General features: G+C 40.9%; 1 protein-coding gene across 1 annotated transcript in view; it reads right to left on the bottom strand.

The window, feature by feature from the left end:
- Positions 1-477: 477 nt before the first annotated feature.
- TRRAP (transformation/transcription domain associated protein) overlaps positions 478-22,316 on the bottom strand; it is a 164,006-nt gene continuing 142,167 nt past the window's right edge. Inside the window, exons 66-71 of the mRNA XM_018571310.1 lie at positions 21,614-21,839; positions 17,887-18,104; positions 12,676-12,860; positions 9,343-9,546; positions 5,190-5,384; positions 478-1,585 (exon numbers count right to left, since the gene is read on the bottom strand). Coding sequence (XP_018426812.1) covers positions 1,301-1,585; positions 5,190-5,384; positions 9,343-9,546; positions 12,676-12,860; positions 17,887-18,104; positions 21,614-21,839 — 1,313 coding nt within the window. The 3' untranslated portion in view covers positions 478-1,300. The remainder of the gene's footprint in view (positions 1,586-5,189; positions 5,385-9,342; positions 9,547-12,675; positions 12,861-17,886; positions 18,105-21,613; positions 21,840-22,316) is intronic.

The raw sequence follows: 22,316 nt of genomic DNA on the forward strand, positions 1-22,316 counted from the left end.
AATGTCTAACTAATTTACCCCAAAAACAAGTGAAAAATATATTTAATGCAGAATCAAAAATAACAGAACAACAAGAATGGCAGAAAGCCTTTTCCAAAATATTTATTTTGAAAATGAATGTACAAATACCTTTAAGAACCCGTTCTCTTAATACTGAGCATTTATAAAACAGCTTGTAGCGAAGAATGACAGAAGCGTGGCCATTCCTTAAAAATTACAAAGGTATATAATCATCTGACAAAGTAACTTCTCAAATAAAGCAACACAAAAAATAAACTGTTTCCACATTTGTCCACCACGGTCCTGCAGGACTACTGCATGTGGTCCAGTGGTGGCTCTTCAGATATAATGTACATTCACATGGCTGATGGCTTTGCTCCTCCACGGGAGGCTTAGCAGAGCTGACTTGGGAAAACTAAAGTGGAGCGGTTGTCCACAGCAGCCGGGTTGTATATCAGCTTCTAGAATCTAGAACAACCTGGCTGGCTGCTTTGCCCAAGAACACCCTTTCTGCTCCAGTTTTCTTTGCCCCAGTTTCCAAGGATCATCTCCCCTGCTTGGAGTGTACAGCTTTGTTCTAAAACTATGTAACAAAGAAAGACCTATACATTATATATTTTGTACAACCCACCCCTTCTTAACATGTGGGGTGAAAAAAATGAACTGCTGCTTGTTTTTAACAGTCTTTGTAGAAAGTAAGAACATAGGAAAGCCAAGTTGGCCTAAAACCGATACAGCATTGTAGACGTGCCAGTTTTAAAAAGTATAAAATATTACATTTCCGTTTTTTTTTTTTTTTTCTAGTTCGTATAAAGCTTCAACACAATAATGAAGGAAGAAAATCATTATACGTCTGTACAGGGTCCCTTTGTGTTTTTCATCCACCAGAGCTGCTATTTTAAATGCTTTGAAATGTGTTTGAACTTGAGGAAAATCAATATTCTCTTTGTAAAAAGCACACCACTTAATGACAACAGGCAGAAATGTTCTGTAAACATGATTAGCTTCCATAGAGGCCAACAGCTTACCCCTTCAAAAGCCCATCACGTCTTGTAATTGCGTAAAAATCTACCCAGAATCTTTCAGTTGTTCAGGAATGGTCAGCAGTGGCGAAGGTAGTATGCAAGTCTAATCTATAAAGCCTATGGCTAGCTCTAGTATATGGCACATCTACCATAGTCAAACAAAAGGGTGAAAAAAATCCTTCACAGCTTAAAAACAACCTCATAGAACAGCATGATCGAGTACCGTTGTGTTAACTTAGGAACAGACGGCTTGATATAAATACATCTTAGCTCCCTTATAACCATGGGTGCCATGCAGGGTCCATACGACACAAGTTGTCCAGGCTGTTGGCAGCAGCCACTAGTGTGTTGACTTTGCTCTCTCCTCCATCGAACTGAGCCAGGTTGTGCAGCCGCGTCATAATGGCCGTGACGGCTTTCTGCACCAGCGAGACAAGCTGCTGGCTGTCCATGTTCTCAGGCTGCCCGGCTGGTGATAGCGGTGAAGAAGTGTCCTCTTGCGTCTTCTTATGCCAGGCGATTATTTCATCCCGCAGTACAGTTTTTAGGATTCCGTCGACCTTTTGGAAAAGGAGAGAATGTGTCATATAATTACTAGAGATGCACCAAAATAGAAATTTAAAAACCGAAACCGGAATAAAAAAATTGTCAGGCCAAAACCGAAAATGTTTTTTTATTTAAATTTATTTTTTAGCAACTTTTCAATTTTTTTTATATTTATTTATTAATTCATTTTTTAATTAAAATGTTTTGCTTTACTTTTAGGGGCTTCGGGGAAATATTGGGGGTCTAAACAGACCCCTGATATTTCACTTTTAAAATAGAAAAAGAGATTGAGAACACAGAGTCCTTTTCTGCAGCCCCAGTTATCAATGAACATGAATCCTCTATGAGTGTTCCTGTTCATTTATAATATGAGAACATAGTGTGTTTACTATAACCAAATTCATGAATGAACAGGAGGTGATGTAGATCACTCCCATTCATTCATAATTGAGGATATATTAACCATACCATATCCTCAATTATCTACAAACACTCAGCGATCACCGAGTGTTTGTACCTCGCTCTCCTCTCTGACACGGTATCACAGGAGGCTGAGCGAGGGGAGCAGGGCCCAGCCTCCTGTGACAGCGTGGGCTGTCTCCGTCCCCACACCACTCTGCCGGACTGTGTTAGGCCGCTGAGCGGTGTGGGAGGAGAGACAACGGCCGCTCACAGCACTCTCCTCCCACAGCGCTCGGCCGGCTGTCACATTTTCTCTCCTCTGGGACATTCTCTCCACATTTTCTGCTCTCTGGGACACAGAGCAGCGCTCAGCGGGGAGGAAAGAAACCTGGGATGCGCCGATGTATCGGCAGGAAAATGGCACTTTCGGCATTTAACCAAAAGTGCCATTTATGGCCGATATGTTTCGGCGGCCGATATATCGGTGCATCCCTAATAATTACATTTAGAGGATAAACAAGCAGTTGAGGAAGGAGAAAACCTGCTAAGCTATAGGAAAAGGTTCAATGGAAGAGCGTTTTGTTTCTTAACCACAACAGTTTACACTAACCAGGCCACTAATATTTCAAGGAAACCTGTATCTGATCCAATAGCTTTGAAACCTTAAGGGTCAGCATTCCAGCACAAGCATACAAGATGAGGAGTTCTGACTTCAGTTCCTGTATTTATGCCACAGGTCATGGACACACAGTGGTAAAAGCAGACTACCAAGTGTTATTTTCCAATGGTCAACAATTGCAGGCTCCAAATTTTTCTCAGTATTGGTTAGGTTTAGAGGATATCTAAACTCAAAAATGTAGTATATTGCAGCTTTGCAGTCCTTACATATGGTGGCTGCATTCATTTTCTTTTTTCAAGCTTTTTTTCCCCTTTAATCTGTCCCTGCTGATACTGCCATTAACACATTTTCAGTCCTATTATGACAACACTCGCTCATGTTACAGTATCGCAACAAGAGAAACAAGATAGGACTATGGAAGCCTGTTCCTCTGCTTTTCTACATAGAGGGTTGAGATCCTGTAGTCTACCGAGATAGCTTAGAATAAGAGTCAGCACAGACAGAAAGCACAGGAAGTCATCTATTCACACGATTTCTGTAAGGATCAATAGTTGTTTTTTTTTAAACTTCTCAAATCTATTATCGAATGCTTTCAATACTATACGTCATAGACCATAAGGGACCAAACATTAAGGGCCCATTCATACCACAGCATTGCACTAAACAGCAGCGTGTAGTACTGCAATGCTGTGTGTGCATTAGTAATGCAGTGCAAAAATGCATGCGCTACTTTTTTTTCACTGCATTGCAATGCTGCCGGGAGCTGCATTGGGGTGTCGTTTAAATGGATGGCAATGAAAGGCACCTAGTGCAAGATACAACAAGCTAGGTGGACTGTGTAATATTGTGTGTTTAGAGCAACATCATGGTGTTGCATCCCCTCCCTGGTCTTTAAGGTAGGTAGAGTGCTTTAGGAAAAAAAAGGAGCTGTGCATGCAAGCACTGGGAGGTGCCAGCTGTATCATGCAAGCAGCAGGTGCCTGTAGATGGAATGGTCACAAGTCAGTTTTTTTTATTTACAACCATTTAGTAATTGTATTGTGCTTTTTTAGAGCCATTATTTTGGCAGGAAATATATATAGTTGATAGGACTGGGTGGTTCTGTGACCAACTCTTATAGAATTCTTTAGCAAGCTTCACTCCATCAGATGGAAGTCTGTAACTGGCTGAAATGAGATGATGTCCGATAGCTAAATTTCGTCTTCTCCCTTTTAATAAAAATTAATTCAGCAAGACCCGAATATTAAATAGGAAAAACCTCAGTATAATGCTGACAGTTATTGTCTGTGCCAATGTGTTTTAATTAAAAAAAATGACTGTGCTGACATTGCAGAATAATATCTCGGTTCTTTAGAGAAGCTCTGCAACACCGTGGAATTGTGATTATTAAAGAATAACTCTGGTATAGCTCCTGGTTAGTAGGTTCTGTTTATGTCGGTCACGATGTTTTGGAAGTCCAGGATGAAAATGAACCGATATAAACAAGACAAACAGAATACATATGTTGTCTGGGCTTCTCTGGTTTAAAGGTCACTGGGAGTCAGTGGGGGAACCAAGTTGTGGTGTGTCCAGGCAGGATGTGAGGAGTCAGTAACATGCTCTAGAAAGAACACCTGACAGAGGCTCTAACCATTCCCAACTTTATAAAATAAATAAATATGTGGACCCTCCGTATGCTTAAAAAAAAAAGAATAAAACTTTACAGTTGCAGTGGGATTGTTCACTTCTCCTGCCTTCTCCAAACTTTTTTGGAATTTGGAGCAGCTATGCAAAGTATCCAATAAGCTTCTATCTCCTGTTTGTTAGGGCAAAATGAAAATATGAAAGATAGAAGCTGATTGGTTGCCCCACAGCTGCTCTAGCCTTAGTAAATCCCCTAAAAAGTGCATATGAATGCAACTCTTGTATGCAACTCTTGTATGCATAGGTGTATCTGCCTACACATGTATGTATGCAATAGCACTAATTCTGATGCAGGAAGGTCCGTCTCATCCACAGTTAGTGCATCTTAATTGGTTAAAGTGTGGCACATATATTGCAGTGCTTCAAGCCCTACGAAGACAACAGATAAATTATAAAATGTTTGGAAGGGCTTCGATTGCCAAGATAGGAACAGCAACTTACATCAGAAAATGTACTTTAGATTCTGACCCTCCCAGGTCTGGTCATATTTTTATGCTCCAACTACACCAGTTTTCTTGATTCAAGAACTAGCAGGCATATTTAAGATTCACAGACTATATCTCAAAGATAATTTGGGATTCCAAGATGGGGGGAGGAGAGGTCAGCGTGTGTTCAGAACCTTCAACATGTCTTTGTACAAAGTCTGAATATGAACGGACACGTACACGCACACTCCGTACTAAAAATAATATTTAAAGAAGAAAAAATGGATCTATTCACTGAATGGAAATTATTTTGACTGGCTGGACCTGGTGTTCATGTACTGTGCTATTGTGCTCCTGTCATGTGACATGATTTTCACACCAATGCACCCACCACCAGTATAACAAAGTAGAAAAACTGTCTCCAGCCCAAGCCTTTATATTATTGGTATAAAAACATTTGCCATACATTTTGTGGCTTCAGGAACTTACCTTGAAATTGGGCTGTGCAAAGCACCGAGCCACAGCAATCATGGAAGCGGTGAGTGGTCCAGACACCCCAATTGTCGTGAGAAATTCAGAAATATTCGGGGTTAGTCGGAATGGTACAGGGCGGTTGGCATCTAGATCTCCTGTAACATCATTGATATCAAACCGAAAATAGGCCACATTAAGCTTACCGGTATCCTATAGAAAAAATAATAATATTTAGAAGATTAAACATGAGATCAAATGCTGCAGGACTAAACAAAAAAAATAAAGGGTGAGTTGAAAAAGAAAGTATATAAAGCAATTTTACAAATACAGATTAAATACATATTAAACTTTATGTAAAATCCAGAAATAAACTTCTCTCATTTGCTTCCTTTAGGTCTGTAAATACACTACTGAAAGCCTTTCAATAGATCTGTTCTATTTGGTCTCCAAACAGAATATTTTTTGATCCTATACGTAAGCATTCCTTAGGACAAGTTTGTATGTATAGTTATAAGTAGCGATGCACCAATACCGCTTTTTTCGACATCGAGTACCAAAACAAATTTTTTTTGGTACTTGTCGATCCTGAAACCGGCATTCTGGGGTACCATTGTCCCAGCTTATCAGAAAGCCAGGCAGTGGGTCATGATGTGCCCACTGGCTTCCTGATTTGTCAGGAAGCCAGGCTGCTACAACAAGTGAAGTCGGGTTCCTAGCCAAACAGGAAGCAGGGAGGCGGGTCATGACGTGCCGCCCAGCATCCTGGTTGGTCAGGAAGACAAGCTGCCTAGTAACAAGTGAAGCCGGCTTCCTTGTCAATCAGGAAGCCGGAAGGCGTGTCATGACCCGCCACCCGGCGTCCTGATTAGCCAGAAAGCCTACATGCTCCCTCGTGGGATCTTACCCCCTTGCGGGATCGGGGTAAGTATCAGAGCATTCCGGCGAGTATAATACTCAGTATCGGCACTTTAGTATCGGTGCATCCCTAGGGAACATGTAATAACTTTGTTCATATTTTCTTTCTATATTATAGACAGGATTAAAATTACAAATTATTTTTTTTAGCCCAGTGAATATGAACATTTTACATTTAATATTTTGTATGATTACATTTAGCCAGCAGGAGGAGCTCTCTCTGCTTTTTCATGTTGTCCCGTTTCTCTTCACCTCCTGTTTACAGATCTCAATAGCTCATGATGAAATTTACATAAACACAAGTTATTGGATCAGAGAAGTTATTCATCCCCCTTCTTTACAGATGTGCATTGTACTCGGCTTGCTTCGAGACTCCTAAGCAAGCCGAGCACAATTAAAATTAAAGAAAGAAAAAGAAAGTCAAAAGCACAGCTCTGCATTTTACAAATGGCCTGTAGAATGCTGAACAAATTTGCAGATAGTGGTATTCACTCTCCTTTAAAACAGGCACTCAGGACACACATTTGGCTACTCGTGACTTAATTTCTAAGTGGCAGGTTATGTGTAAACAACATACAGTACTTGTGCGAAACATCTTGTTAATTCTGCTGTATACATTAACATAAAAAGGGGCTGTCCTGTTTTTCTATTTTGTATATATTTGTCACCTAATTTTCATATGTTCCATGATATCTATGCTCTATGAAAATTCTACCACTGTGAAGTGAACCTTTTTTATAAATTGATATTTGTTATAAATTGCATGCGCTGTCATACCAAGGAAAATCTGCTAATTCTGTAATGGTGCCTCTTCACCCTTTTATGTTTTTTGTTTTCTTTTTGTGTTACTTCTGTATATTTAATAAAAATTATCTTAAAAACTACTTGCGTACTTTGGCACATAGCTTTCATTTTATCTTTGATGGAAGCTAAGGCCCTCCACCATGTGGCAACTCAATAAACTAAAACGTAGGACCCTTTTTTTTTTTACATACAGGGCTACATAGTCTCTCCAACGAATCAACCAATATGTATGTAAAAGTTCCCCATACCTGTACAGAAATAGGGATAGTTGTTATTCACCTGCACAACTGTACAGACTGTTTTATATAACGGGTTACTGGAGGCAAACCAAGGCAAAAAAATGACAGTCAGACATTTTTTCCTGCTGAATTGCTGGAGAAGAAGCCAATTGTCCAGTAATATGACCTTGGTTTAAGAGCTGAACTCCAGGCAGATTAAAACTAATTTAGTCAGGGCTCAAAATTTCCACTCGCCAGCTCGCATTTGGCGAGTGGAAATAAAGAGAGGGCGAGTGGAAATTCAGTCAGGCACGCGGTCACGGATCGCGTACCTGGCTATGAGAGCAGCCGCTTCTTGACCGTCCTGTCCTGGCTCCGTTACTTTCGATCGATCACCGGAGCTCTGACAGTTCTGAGACCCGTTCGCAAGGATGGATTAGTAAGGTCTGCAGACCTTACTGCAGAGAACGGAGCTCAGAACTGCAGAGCTCCGGCCGAAAAGGAACGGAGCCAGGACAGGACAGCAAGGAGCGGCTGCTCTCATAGTCAGGTACGCGATCCCGGTCCGTACCTGACTTAATCACGAGGGATCAGATTCGTGCCTACTCCCTGCATAACGGCAAGCAGGTGAGGGGGCTCTTTTATTTGATGTGGGCTGGGAAGTGGGAGGCAACGGGGGGGTTTGGGGGAGAGTAGATCGTCATGTGTGCGGGGGGCAGAGAACAGGGGGTGGGGATTATATTCTATGTGGGGGCAGAGAACGGTGGGGTATTATTTTATATGTGGGGGCAGAGAGCGGTGGGGTATTATTTTATATATGTGGGGGGCAGAGAAAGGGGGGGTATTATTTTATATGGGGGGAGGCAGAGAACAGGGGGGAGGGTATTTATTTTATATGTGGGGATGTGGAGGGCCGCAATGTTTACATTGCTTTATCTTAATATTGTTGTTGTTAATATTTATTTTTGTAACTTTATTCTGCCTTCAACATTTAAAAGTGTAATTTCATAAGATAATTTAAGAGGGTGGGTTTAGGGGCGGAGTTAAGGCCGAGGCAGGGTTGGGGTTAGGTGGGGCAACTGGTGGCGAGTAACTCTTAAGGCCTGGCTAGTAGCTCAGGACTTGAAATTTTGAGCCCTGAATTTAGTTATGGTTTAATTAAAAAAAAAAAAAGTTTTTTTTTTTTTTACAAAGAGCTAGCATGAATGTGTCTTAAGATCAGTAATTTTCATTGCTCTGTTCTCTAGCATTAATGCTGCAAAAGGGTGGGTGGCCAGCACGGTAAGCAATCATGTTCTACGTCATTGCAAAGTGCTGCTACTTAGGCTCAATTCACACTGTGGCGGCTGTCCGAGCGTATTCGGCTATACGAATACGCATGGAGCCGCTCTAAAAAGAGAAAACAATGCACTTAAAAGTGCATTGTTCAGACTATTGCGGGGACCATGCGGTACAAAACCGTGCACCCCCCAAAATAGTGCAATCGCGATAATACGGCAGATTCCGCACGTTCACGGCTATATAATAACCGCAAACGGGCGGAATCCGTGCAGTTGTTTCACATATAGCATTTGCGTCCTGTGCGGTCTTCTGCATGGAAAAGGAGACGCCCGGGAGACGCAAACGTTATATGTGAATGGAGCCTTAGAGAGGAGAGGCAAGCATAGAGTGATCTTATTGTATTTTCATTGTCCAATCACAGGCTGGGTGGGTCCTAGAGCAGACTGTATTGGACAACTACAGTGTAGTCTGCAGGAGTGACTGGGTTAACTATGGTTCTTTTAAACGTATGCTATGTGATTGGGCACATGGAATAAATAAAAGGTGTTATCCCAATATGGCTGCAAAAGTAGAAATACGCTTTAAAATGTGACAGTTGGCAGGATTCTTCTCTGGGAATCCTGAGATAAACTAGCTTGTAATTCACATTCACTGATCCTTTAACAAGATACAGGGTTTTGTCAGAACATTTTCTAGTGGCTGTAATAACAGTATGGTGAGCTACTGCGCTTTTTCGCTTCTTCAGTATGCAGTTATAAACTGCTGAATTGTTAATCTGCAGCGTCATCTAAGAGCTATACAAACAGAAGTATTAAACTGTGCGGTGAGCAGCCGGAACAGGAACGGTTAAGTCTGCTGTGCAATTATAGGAGGATTTGTACAGTTATGTTCAGCATGAGTGGTTTGATCAACAGTAGAAGATTTTCTGCTTCTTCAAATACTCCACACACCTGTGCAATCTGCAGCATCTCTGGATTCAGCCTGTTCAAATGAAAGACAAATTCTGCAAAGCCGATCAAAGCCAGCTGGATAGTAAACATCTTTCTGAAGGTCCAGTAGTCGGTGGCGTTGGGGAACGTGTGCAAAGCCCACTCCTTCAGCATGCTGCGTGGCACCATGTTACTCTGAACCTCTTTTAGGATGTCGCGTAATACCTGCAGCAAATATTCAAAAAAAAAGCATCCTAGTCAATTACCAACAGCTTTATCAGGTAGTCTCATCCAAGATTTACAACCAGCTGCGATTAGGCCCTATACATAGCAGTCTGATGCTATATGACACAGTCCATGTAATTCTGAGCACACATCAAACAAAATAAAAGCAAATGAAGCAACAGCGGTGCCATTAGATTTAAAGAGATACAAAGCAAGAGTATTTGGAAGTCCTGCACCCATGTCAGGACTGTATGGCCAATGTTAATACCTTTCCGATATATTGACTGTTTTACTACAAACATCAGGCCATACAAACTAAATCATATCTATTAAAGAAAATCTCATCACAGTGCAAAAAGTTATTCATATGAAGATCATAATTTTAGTAAACATGAAAAGATCTCCCAAAGGAAATGTATAGTTCTTTGCATCTTGAAAGAAATTGAAATACATCAACTTGAGGTCAATGTTATCACTGCGGGTTCTGTTTTCTGCTTAGCAGTGCTGCACTGCTACTTTTTTCAATGCAAGTTTAGGTGAATACTGACCCGCTAAAACAATATACTCTAAATGGATCACATCTCAACAATTATTAAAGCCCATCTTGGGGGGAAACGAATAAACCTCCTCTTGCAATGGGGCTATCCTGGAATTGCAAGGGTTGTCTAGAAAAATGTGTAAAGCACTTTTACTTACCCGATACCAGCTCCCCAGAGGTCAGGGCTCACCTAGTCCCTTGTACACTCCGGCTCATGGACAGCCCCTCAGTGTCCTCACGTATAATGCAGGACTACCCTGCATTAGACTTGATGACATCAGCTGGCCCCTGAATGCGAGAGCGGAGGTGGGGCAAGAGGCTGCAGGTGCTGGTCTTGGAGTCTGTGGGAGTGGGGATCAGGTAAGAGAGAAAGGAGCCCCTGGCAGACCGTGGTATCATTCAGACCATTTAGAAAATATCCATCCAACATGCTACTTGTAGTCAAGGCAGTATGCGAATAGTCTAATTGTTCTTAAATAATCAGAGGTGCAAAGAAATTAAAGTTAAAGTAGAACTATGGGGTTAGGGCTTTTCCCCATAGTTCTCCTAAGGGTAACGAGAGGACACAAACTAGCGTCCTCCCGTCACCCAAAGCTCAGTATACCGCGAGCTACAGCTCGTTTTATACTGAGACGCCGCAGCCGGAAAGGATCCTGACATTACTGTCTGTATCCACCCAGTGGCGTGAGGCAGAGCCAGCTGTACCCGCCCCCTCCGGCCCATGCTTTACAAAAACCTAACTTCAGGAACAAATCAATGTTAAACCCCATCCCCTTTTAGCACAGAGTCCTGCCTCCTTCTATTTAACTGTAAAATGCCAAAGCCTTAATGGTAAGCAAGGTTCTGGTATTTGGCAACAGAATGTCAAGTGGTGGGGCATGGGGAAAGCACTAGGGGCAGTATAAAATGCCAGTTTGGGCAGAAGTCAAGGTCCAGCATATAGTCCGTCCCTCCGCAGAGGCACAGAACTTGATTTGAAGACTAGCACAAGTACTTGCAGATACCGCAAGCTGCTAAACTTCTGCAGTACTGTTGCCTTTTAAGGCCAAGGCAAGTATATTTTAAGTCATGTTGCACTAGACTTTGTTAGAGAAACAGAGGTTTTGAGGAGCTTTTAGCAAGCAAAACATAGCTAAAACTATGCCATACATGACATATGCTCTTGTTAAACGCATTATGTAACAGTACTTCATACAGCACTTCACCCTGACTGACCAGGCTCCACTCAGCATTTGAGAGCTCTGTGCATCATTTTGATTCATACGTTGCTCAGGCTTATTGTCGTGCCCATAATGATGTATGCCCAGCAGCTGCACTTATTGTACTCGGAAAGATAGTTGGTGAATAAAATCTTATGCACTGGAAGCCATTTTTCCTTTTATCATAAAAGCCATTTACTTCAATTAGGGAAATTGCTTTCCTTATTGAACTTTAAGACTTCTGTCATATTAAGCCACAAGGTCTCGTAATTCACCAGAGGCTATGCATTAATCTGCAATGTATGCAGAGAGGAAGCTGACTTTGTTGCAGAATGCTAATCCTTATTACAGAAAGCTGATCCAAAAGGAAGTCTATTTATCGATTAATGTATGGTTTCAATTTAGGATAGAGTGGGAAATAATTATAACACCTGTAATGTTTTTACAGCTATCTGGGGCTTCAAGATTCACTTCCCCCCCCCTTATTCTATGACAATGTTTTCACTAGATAGGACTTGACATACAATCTTCAACACCAATGCATACAGAAATAAATATGCTTTTGTCTAGTAGAGAGGGTAGGTTCTTTTTGTTGCAATCTGGGTATCTATTGCAGATTTTTTTCTCACTTCCTGTTTGGTGAAACCGTTGCCACTATCACAAAAAGTATTGGAAAATCTCTCCAACACATCCTCAGATAACAATAAGAACCTGACAGGAATTCTAATCTACCACCACTCAATCAAAAACTGGCTTCAACGTTTCCCCAACAGCCCCGTGTCCAATTAGAATACCTTTCTGCAGAAGTAGATGTATTTTCACACTTCGAAAAATATGTACAGAGGAATGTTCTACAAGTAGTTGGAGACCATAAGGTAAAAAAAAAAAAAGGAGAGTTTAATACAACTTTAATGCTGCAGATAGGGTATGGTAATATGCCTCCAGTTCAGACCACCACAGCAAAGTGAAGGTAATCTTAAAAGGGCACAAAAGAAGCTTTTCTTGGCCAGACAGGTAATAACGGGCACCTAGTAGTCTCCTAAACTGGCAGCACTTTGTTTTTTATTATTAAAAAAGTTGAAGGGTTCACTTTAAGAACTGCAAACGAAATGGATCTCTGGAGATATTTACAGGAAACAGAAGAAGCAAAAAGAATGTAATGTACATATGCAAAAAATGCATCTTTTGATACAGCAGATGACCATGTGCACATCAAAAAGCCCTGTCCAGCTGCTCAAGATGACTAAGCTTATAATCATCTTAGGCTAAGCCCATTTACACTGAAATGACATACTTGCATGAAAATGGATACCGCAGGATGATTAAACCAGATCAGGGTGTAGAATGCCTCTACAGTGCACCTTCCAAATTAATTAATCAAAGATTCCGTACCTGATGACTGGCTTGAGTCCCTCGCGCTTGAACAGTAGCCAATCTGTCATAGTAACGTGAAATAGGGTTGTCATGCTCGATGCCTTTCTTGGCACAGCGCTGCTTATAGATCTCCACCAAGGAGAGAGAAGAGGGATTGTCTTCAACCAGACGCATCTGCGGTGAGACGGCCACAACACGGGGGACTGGAAATTATTGTTTGGAGAGGGAGCGAGGGAGAGAGAAGAGAGTGAGGGAAATTGATTAATGCAACAGGAAAGTGATGCAGACAGGGAAAGCCATAACATCAATGAGTAAATATCTGCCTGACCAAGAAATTAGCAGAGGCAAGCACCTAGTATCTGACATGGCTTTCATTTAGAGTCATTTCATATTTTAGCTACAAGACATAACTTAACACTCGCAGCCTCCCTTTAACATCAGCAAAGCTATTTATAATTCTGCTTTTCATTTCTGGTGAAACACATGAGGTAGGCTTCTAACCATTAAAGAGACAATGTTACCTTTCTCATGCTGGGGGCAAAGGCCTCAAACTCTCTTTTATACTTACCTTACCAGTGCCCCTTTCTCACCCTCCACTGCTCGTTTCTCCTCTCAGCTAGCTACAATACCTGTCACTTGTAGGAATAGAGAAGTATGTGACCTTCTGGGATCTAGCACTGTCATATAAAAAGGTGGAAAGATGTCACTCCTCCCATTGGTCACCAAGATGGGTAATGTCTGTTCTGGTTGTGGAGGAGGAAGGAGCAGTGAAGGAGTGCTGGTTGGGTGAGCACACAAGAGGCTGGAAGGAAGGAAAGTTCTCAGAGATATTGTCACTTTGTCAAGCATGGGCAAAGTGATAATGTCTCTTTGAACAGCACTTCTAAGGAAATATATTTTTAGTTGAGTGGGGAAGGCTTTGCCTCCTCAGCTGAGTCTTCTGTGCCTACTAGGACCTTGGTGTGGAAATCACTTAAAAACTGCTATGAAAGCTGCCTGAGCTATACCTTAGCAATGTTGACAAAGTTAGAGCTATGCATATGCCTATTAATTGACCATAAAGCACCCAGGGCACATAATTAATGTGCCACGTCATGATTCTCCATGTGACTATATGAAGAACCTGAGTCATTAGCGCCAGTAGCTTGGCTTACAAGTGCAGTGTGCCTGAACTCGGGCAAGAGCTCTCTACCAGGGTTATGCTTAGAAGGAAAGATCAGGCCAAAGGTGAACTCCAAGCAAACTAAATACACAGTTGAAAAACATACAGGAGTCGTCTTATTTGACAAAAGATTTGCATTTCTGTCCATTACTGATATTTATGCAACCCAGACTGACACTAGAACTAGGAAGGTGACTTGCCTTTTCTCTGCTTGTGATAAGCAATACACCTAGGTTACCTACTAACTCCCCGCCTGTGATTGGACAGTGAAAGAGCAATAAAAGGCTAATTCAATTATCTCTCTCCTTTCTCCGCCTGTCAGCACAAGTGAATGTAGAACACCTGATCCTCTAGTCCTAGTCCTCTAGTGCTGTCCCTTCCTTCCCTAATCTGAATGCTGCCGCAAAAGGAAATAACATGAGGAAGAACTAAAATCCAAATGCAGGTATTTAATAAAGTTGCATTTAAAAAATAAAAATGAATGGAGAAATGTAATGAAAAAAATTATATATATATATATATATTTTTTTTTTTTTTTTAATTATTACATACCTGCATTCCATTTTTTTCATATCTGCCTGAAGTTCAGCTTTAAAAGGAGAAATAACGTTCAAATGTAACCAAAACAAATATGTTTTGGATTGAGCTGCTCTTCAGATTCTGTTTTAACAAAAACATATCATTTCCTACGGTCTGCAGGGGGACTGGGGAAAAATAATTGTGGAATATGTTTACAATAAACCTATCATTAGGAGAACATGAAGGTTGCCAATCCTGATTTCTCTTTCTGAAGATGCTAGATGCTTACCAGTCATGGGAATTGTTGTTTTGCTTTAATACATTTTAGTCCCTGACCCAGAACACGTATGCAAGTAAGGACTTCTAACTTTTCAGCATAAAAGCCAGCAAGATACCATTTTCAGAAGGCGACCATTAACGGCAGCCCCTGTAGCTTGCAAGACTGGTTTACTTACAGAGTGAAATTATGAAACAAATAACCCTGGGACAATCGTGCAATAATCTTTGTATATAGTAAAATGTTGGATCCATTTTTATCTGTTAGACCTAAGGCTTCAGTTTGTAGAAGAGCAGTGTGTGCAAAGCAAGCATTTACAAAGCAATTGCAAAGCTTTTAAACAGTCTGTAAGCAGCTTTGTTGAAGCCTTTAAAGCAACCTTCAGTCCCAGTGTAGAGATAATGAACAGAGATCTTAAAGAAGAACTCCGAGAAGGGTTAAGTGTTTGCTTTTGTCTAGGGTATAAAATAAAAAAAAGTTGTACTCACCTGAACCTTCGGAGTTGGTTGGCTCCTAGAGCAGTCCCTCCAGCCTCTCTTTTCTTTAGCTGCAGTGATGGAATGTCCCTCGTCATCCTCACGTCCAATACACAGTGTATAGAACATGATGACTGAAGGAACCTTAGACAGCTGGAGCAGAGGGGGGACGAGGCTGGAAGGATTGGTCTAAGAGCTAGCTGGCTCTGGGGGGTCGGGGGAGTCTAACTTTTTTTTATATACATCATAGACAAAAATTCACTTGCAGTGCGGGGAATAATTTGGGAATTATTTTTCCCAAAGTTCTTTAATTTGCTGACTGCCACCTTAAATATGCTGCTGGCAGGCTTTTGTAAGCTTCAGTACTAGTTGAAACTTACAGTACTGAAAGCCTGCCAACAGATTGTTTAAAGTGATTGCACTCTCATTAACATCTGCGTCCAACATCACTCTACTTGAAATTAAGTTTGAAATAAATGCTTCAACAAATCTGCTTAAAGCTTGCTGTAAGTTGTGCAAATACTTTGTAAAAGCTTGGTGTATACACTGCTCATTTAGCTACTGAAGTCTGTATGCACAGGGCCTTAATGTAGATATCAGCATTGTATTTTACTGCCTGCCAATTAAAGCCTGAGCCCAAAATTCACTTCCATGAGCATCTATGGCAGCCCCTCGTTTAAAATAAAATGTTCTTGGTCTGGTTTCAGAGATGGGAGCTAAGGGCTATAAATCACCGTGTTGTAGCAGTCATCGGGTTTGTAATTATTCAATGCAGAAAAGTCAATTCTTTTTACCAACACAGGCATTTATTTATTAAATGCCAAGAACATATTCTGTCCTTTGCAAAGCATTAAAAAAGTTTAAAAATCATAATCAATACATTCATGGTTTAATTCTTATAACGCAACAGAAAACATAGTGATAACAGCTTAATGCTATGAACTGTACACCAATTTTTTTTAACTTACATTAGGCCTAAGTAGGCAGATACAAAATAATTAAATGAATCACTTGTAATACTTTTAATACAAGGCCCTCTAGTGGTTTACCATCCCTCTGAATTACAGGGCCTGGTTATTTAAACCCAGTATGCTCTATGGATAGCCAGTGTGTGAAGTTAAAAAGCTGACAGCATGGTAACAGACTTGCGGTGACTTCTGACCCTGAAACTTGACTGAATATTCAAAAAGCCAAATCATAAATCGATACTAAAAATGAATCTGCGACCAAACTATGGACATTCAATTTTCACATATTAAAAAAAACTAGATAAGCTTCAAAACAAGCCCTCATTGACCTTTGTAGCTGAAGGCACTGTGGAGCAATTTATCCTCAAAGTTTACAGAAGAAGCACCGAACTTGGTCAAGTCCTCTCGGAAGCTCAGCTCACTCTACCCCCCTCCCAGAACTCCTGTTCTGTATTTACATTAAAGATTAAAAGGTGGACAGGCTGCTAGGTCACTGCTGAGAGGGAGGGTGGGGAAGCTGAACAGTTAGAACAACAACATTTTAAAAATCTCATATCCTACTTGTTAAAGCCACCTAATGCTGGAATGTCCATAGTCTAGCAATTTTTTAAAATACAATGTCAAAACTACTTTTCCATATCAATCTGCAGTCACTGTAATTTTCTAACACTTATCAAAAAATTAAATGTAATATGGCAACATTTATGGCCCATACATCCCTATGGTGTCTTCCAATAGGGATGTACAGGCGGCTGCATGTGATTCCACGCTACACCTGTCGCCCCAGGAGCAGGTCTTTGTATGGACGTGCATGCTGTCCAGATTGTGCACTCCCGCGTGAACGAGCCCTTCTAAAATTAATAGGGGTTAACTAGTTCTGAAAGGGAAATTTGCAGCTGGTGATGACATGGTGAAACTGTTTTTTTTGGTAAAATCGTTGTACTGAATACAGAGCATCCAAAGAGCAAATTGCCCCCCCCCCCCCCCTACATAAGTGGAGTTACAGTTTAAGTGTATTTTTATAGAAAATGCCATATGATATCCCACCTATAAAATTCTGAAATAATAATAATATAGATTATGAATGTAGACAAACCCTATCTATAGACGGGGGCAGTTTCACAAGATTCCAGAGGATATAAAGGATGCCAGGCTTGGGCAAGTTAGGCAGAAAGCCTATGCTGAGGAAGGTAGGGAGTGAGGAATTGGGATACAAGATTTTGTATTCATTTACATTAACCCTTTGAATCAAAGGCTCCAGCCCAAGCAAACTAAGAAGCATTTGGGAAGCAGAGAGAAAGCCTTGATGAAGTGATCTGCGATGTGCTATCTTTCTGATAATTACAGGCTCATTAGCACAAAATGGGTCACGTGTTTTCTGTTCATTAGTCAGTCGGCTCTTGCCTTTTCTTCCCAGTTACAGCAAGCAGGGGGCGAGAATAACCTTCTCTGCGGGCAGCCTCTGCTTTATAATGGGATAAATAACCCTACAGGAGCTTAAGCACTTTAAATTATTTATTAAACATGTATTTATAAGAAAACATTCTAAAATGTCATCCTATTTATGGGTACATATTCCATGCTGATCAGCTCATTTGCAATACCATTTCTTTCTGTAAGAATATTTGCCATTACTGATAGCATAATTGCCTGGATTAAACAAAGGCACAGGAGTGGGGATATTTATTCAAAAGACATAGAATAGGGCCAACAGATATAAAATGAAGGAAAGTAAAGTATCCCAATGACCATCAACTACCAATCACATTTGTTTTTTTACTTCCAGAAAGGTGACTAGACGAGATAGGACTAAGAGGGTCTACTTACCGGTGAAGAAAAGATGACGTTTTGTGGTCTCCTTTCTCTTCTCCAGGCAAGGATTCAGAAGCCTCAGCAGCTGTAAAACCCGCTCCTCCCTCCGGGACTCTGTCAGGCAGGCATCGTTCATGACCAGGTATGGGTAGATCTTGCCATTGTGCCCACGTATGTACAGTCTTCTGGCGGCAGTGTTGTGCTTCTGGACAATCTCTACTCTAGGCATAAATCTATCAGAGATAAAAGAAAGCCACATTTTAAATATTTTAACACCATAAATACATTAATTGAATTCCAGTCTGTTGGCCATAATGATCATACAAAAATATATCATTAGTCCCTAGTAAAATGAGTGTCTGAATCTTTTTAGTATGTATATTGGTTGTGACCTCAAAATCTTATATATATATATATATATATATTTCTGTTGCCTTCCTCATAAGAATTAAAAATATATTAACTTGTTTCTGCTGGATTATTCATGCATTTCTCTAACACAAAGACTGGGGAAAAATTGAGACAGGGGATGCAGAGTTTTAGCATAGACTGCATCCTGTGAAGATAAGGGCAAGGGCTGGACACTAGGGAAAGGAAGGCTGATGACATCAGTCTCCCAGGATGCATATGGAAGGCAGTGAGCTGCCTTGGCACCTTGTGACCAGAGCTGAGCTTGATTTTATTCTACAATGTAAGATTTTGCTGCTCATTCTATGACACTTTTGGATGGGTTCTAGAGCCACTAATGCTACTGTGCATGTTTAAGACTTTAAGTGAGCTTTAAACACTACAGCAGAACAAGGTACCACTGCCTACCTGCCTCATCCATTAAAAAGGTGGGTATCCATCTTATACACAGGGAAATGCATGTTTTACTGTGTGAAGCTACCCTAAGGATAGACAAAAACTCACAGGCAGATAAGGAGTTAGAATCAAGAATTCAAATGGGGAGATCTTGTTTCTTCCATCTCGGTCATTCACCTACAGCCGAAATATCAGTATTGGTTGAATTAACTGTTATATATAATGATACTTTATAATGTAATATATACAGTAAGGTCCCAGATGTGTAAACATTAAGATCTGGATTGGGAAGGGTTAAGTCAGTTGCTGCTCTACAAACAACTGGGATAAGCGAGCTGCTCGTAAAGTATGAGAGTATGTGGAGGCTTAATGTAATAGGTTTCAAGCCATAAAATGAGAACTTCTGATTGTCTGTAAAGGAGAAGGTGCGATGAGCACAGCTGTTCTACCAAGCTGTAAATGCATTCTCGCTAGTAGTCAGCAATGTAAAATGACTGGGAAGATGCTACCACACAGTGTCCAAAATTTAAATCTTACACATTTTCCAGCAGTCATTAGCACTCCTAAAACATACTTTTATTATTAATAATAAATACATTTTATGGAGAGGGTTAGGGATTGTTTAACCCTTTTGGTTCCTGTCAGCTAAGGGTAATTGGATCAGCGCTGCCATGGATATTGCCAGGAAAGTTGTGATAACACCTATTTTATATTTGTTATATATTCCCCATTCACATATCCTTGGTTTAAAAAAACATTTAAAAATGCCTCTACAGTTTAAATTGCTTTACTTTGGTTATGGTCTCTTGATTTCTTAAGGGTTAAAATTTCTACTTGATTCTTAATGTTAGGAGAGGCTGTGAGGGATAAGGGGTTTGCATTGTATGTTAATGAAATTAATGAGAGAAATACAATCCTCAAATTTCAGTCCTAAGCCTTTCTATAAGGACAGATGACTGTAAAGGTGCTCAGAAATACAACTGGAATTGGCCATCTTGCCTGATGCAAGAAAACATTGTATTTTTGTTTAACCGCTTCAGGACCGCCCACTGTTAAAATATGCCCTGGTCCTGAAGCGGTTACACCAAGAACACGGGGCTGTGTTCCTGGTATCATGTTCAACAGTGGCTGATTGCTTGTACGGTGCGTTGGAATGCAAGATAAGGCAGAGGCCCCCTTTTGATATGGAACTGTGGAAAGATTAGAGTAGAACCTCTGAAACTGTTCTGCCACAGGGACCCGCTAGGCCTGCATGGAGGTCATAACTAAGAGACTGCAGTGCAGGACATGAAAATGAGAAGAGAAAATATGGAAAGGACCTCAATTCACTTGTCAGTGAAGTCCTCAAATACAGGTGCATCCTTCCCTGGGATGGTAGACACTTTGGTTAAGATAAGATACTGCCAAATTCTCCAAGGGAGCAGCTCACTTTTTAACAAAGTGATGGTACAGGCTGATTCTCACGTTTTGGAGCAAAGGGCAAAATTCTAAGCCACAGGCTTAAGTCACATCAGTGGCAGCACTATAGGAATTCGATCCAGTAGTGGAGTGTGAGCTGGAGGCACCCAGTACAGTGGAAGTGCCACCTACCCAACCCGTCTCCCCTGTGTCTAGCATCAGACATGGTTGCACTGCAGAGTGGGACGCAATGTAGCTTAAGGTGCAGGGAAAAGCATCAGGTACTCACAAATCTGACTGACTGGAAGCAGGTGTAGGTCAGATTGCTGAAGATGACCAGATCACTGTAGGCAAGCAGTAGAAAGGTGCTTTCTCAATGCTAAATGTTGGGAAAAAGCACAGAGCACGCACAGGTGACAAGTAACCCAGTGGATGACATCACTGCTCAGTCTCTCAGCATTAAACCCTTCTGTGGTAAAACCAATGGAAAGCGAGAATTTTAAAGGCACTCGGTGGTACCAATGAGAATATAGCTCATAGTGCTCAGAGACTGGGCAAATGCTAAAGCAATGTCACAACTCTGGAGCTGGAAAGCACTTTGCACCTATCTTTTCCCAGTCCAGCGTCGATCTGCATAACCACAATGTAGAGATAGCTGGAGAAAAGACGTCCTCTTAGAACACTAGCAAACAATGGAAGCAGAGTATCTTATCATGAGCTGACCTATAATTGTATTGTTTGCCAGTGTCCAATCCTGCTGTAGGTGGCAGTGTAACCTGACAATATAAGACTTCCTGGGTCGCTCACAGCAGATGAGAAAGAAATATATTTACTCAAACATATTTTAACTGTAAAATGAAAGGAGGTCAGATTTCTGTGAAAAACTATATTAGGAGTTTTTGACACAAATGTGACTATTATGCCATATAATCAACATGTTAACACTTTTGTACTGTAAAAAGGAAACTATGTTCTGATTTAGCCATTTTGTGATGCCGCAGAACACTTTGTAGAGCGCTTTCTATTCATCTCTAACAACACAATGATGCACTGAGGTAGGACAAAGCTCGTCTATGCAGCCATCTATTCCCTAGCCTCTGCTGCATGTGAAAGGAATTCATTTCATCCTTCAGTATGTCTTTAAATAAGATTCATTTCCTGCTGCGTCCCTTTAAAAAATATTTTTCTGACCTGGCCTGCTGTTATCTGTCAAGGACTACACTTGGGAAGCCATTAGCCGGCTGCATTCAATTTTTCTTTGTATTCCTGCATTATACTATCAAGAAAGGACAATGCCCTAGAACTGTCATGGCAACGAGAGAAATGAGAACACATTTCCAGAACAATCAGGTAGCAAGGTAACGCTAAATGTGGTACCCAAAATGGCAATGTTAATAAACAATTCATCACACTCTGAAAGTAGCAAGGTTACGTAAGTTCCAAGCAAAACTTGCTACAAAGCTGCTGTCAATTGTGTAATCTGTTATCATACAAGCAATTGTCTGCATTTCCTTTGTGTCCAATGTGCCGTCTACTTTACCTGGCGATTTTGATGTAATAATGTGTGGGTTTCGGCATTAGGAATTCCCCTGGAATCTCGACTTCTGCTGTCTGAGCGGAGAAATTGCTCAGGAAGCGGCATTTCTCTTCAATCAGGAAGAATTTGGGCAGTTGCTTAGTTTTGGCCTCCAGAATTTTGATCCACTTTTTTAGTTTGGAGATGAGATTGTGCAGCTTCATGGATCCAGGGACACTGAAGTCGAAATCTAAATTGTGGATAGAAAATAGATATTTTAAACAAGCAAACTGAGAATATTCTTTTTCTTTTTTTGTTAGTAAAATAATAATCTTTGCAGACTTTTAATTCACGGAATTGCGGCAAGTGGCATATGGTTCCATAAGAACAAAATTACACATGCAACTTTGTAGCAGAAATTTGAAGCAGCTACAAATCTCTCTGGCAGTTTGCATCCGGCTGTGGAGCTGCTGCTATAGCTGGCTACAAGATGTTGGTTGTGCTGTGATCGTCAGCAGCTGTGTTGGATAACATGAAAAGCCACTGAAGCTGGCGATCCTGCAGCTAGCTCCAAGCGCTACAAAAAGTCAATCACTTAGCAACTCAACTACAATAACTGGAACCGCTGTGACACAGACCTTTCATTGAATGCAATTCAATTATTCCTAGCAATAAAAATGCTAATGATATAATTTGCATTAGGGTTACATTGTGTGGTCGGTGGTCA

This window comes from Nanorana parkeri, unplaced genomic scaffold (genome assembly GCF_000935625.1).
Source record: "Nanorana parkeri isolate BGI_ZX_2015 unplaced genomic scaffold, ASM93562v1 scaffold3, whole genome shotgun sequence".
NCBI lineage: Eukaryota > Metazoa > Chordata > Amphibia > Anura > Dicroglossidae > Nanorana > Nanorana parkeri.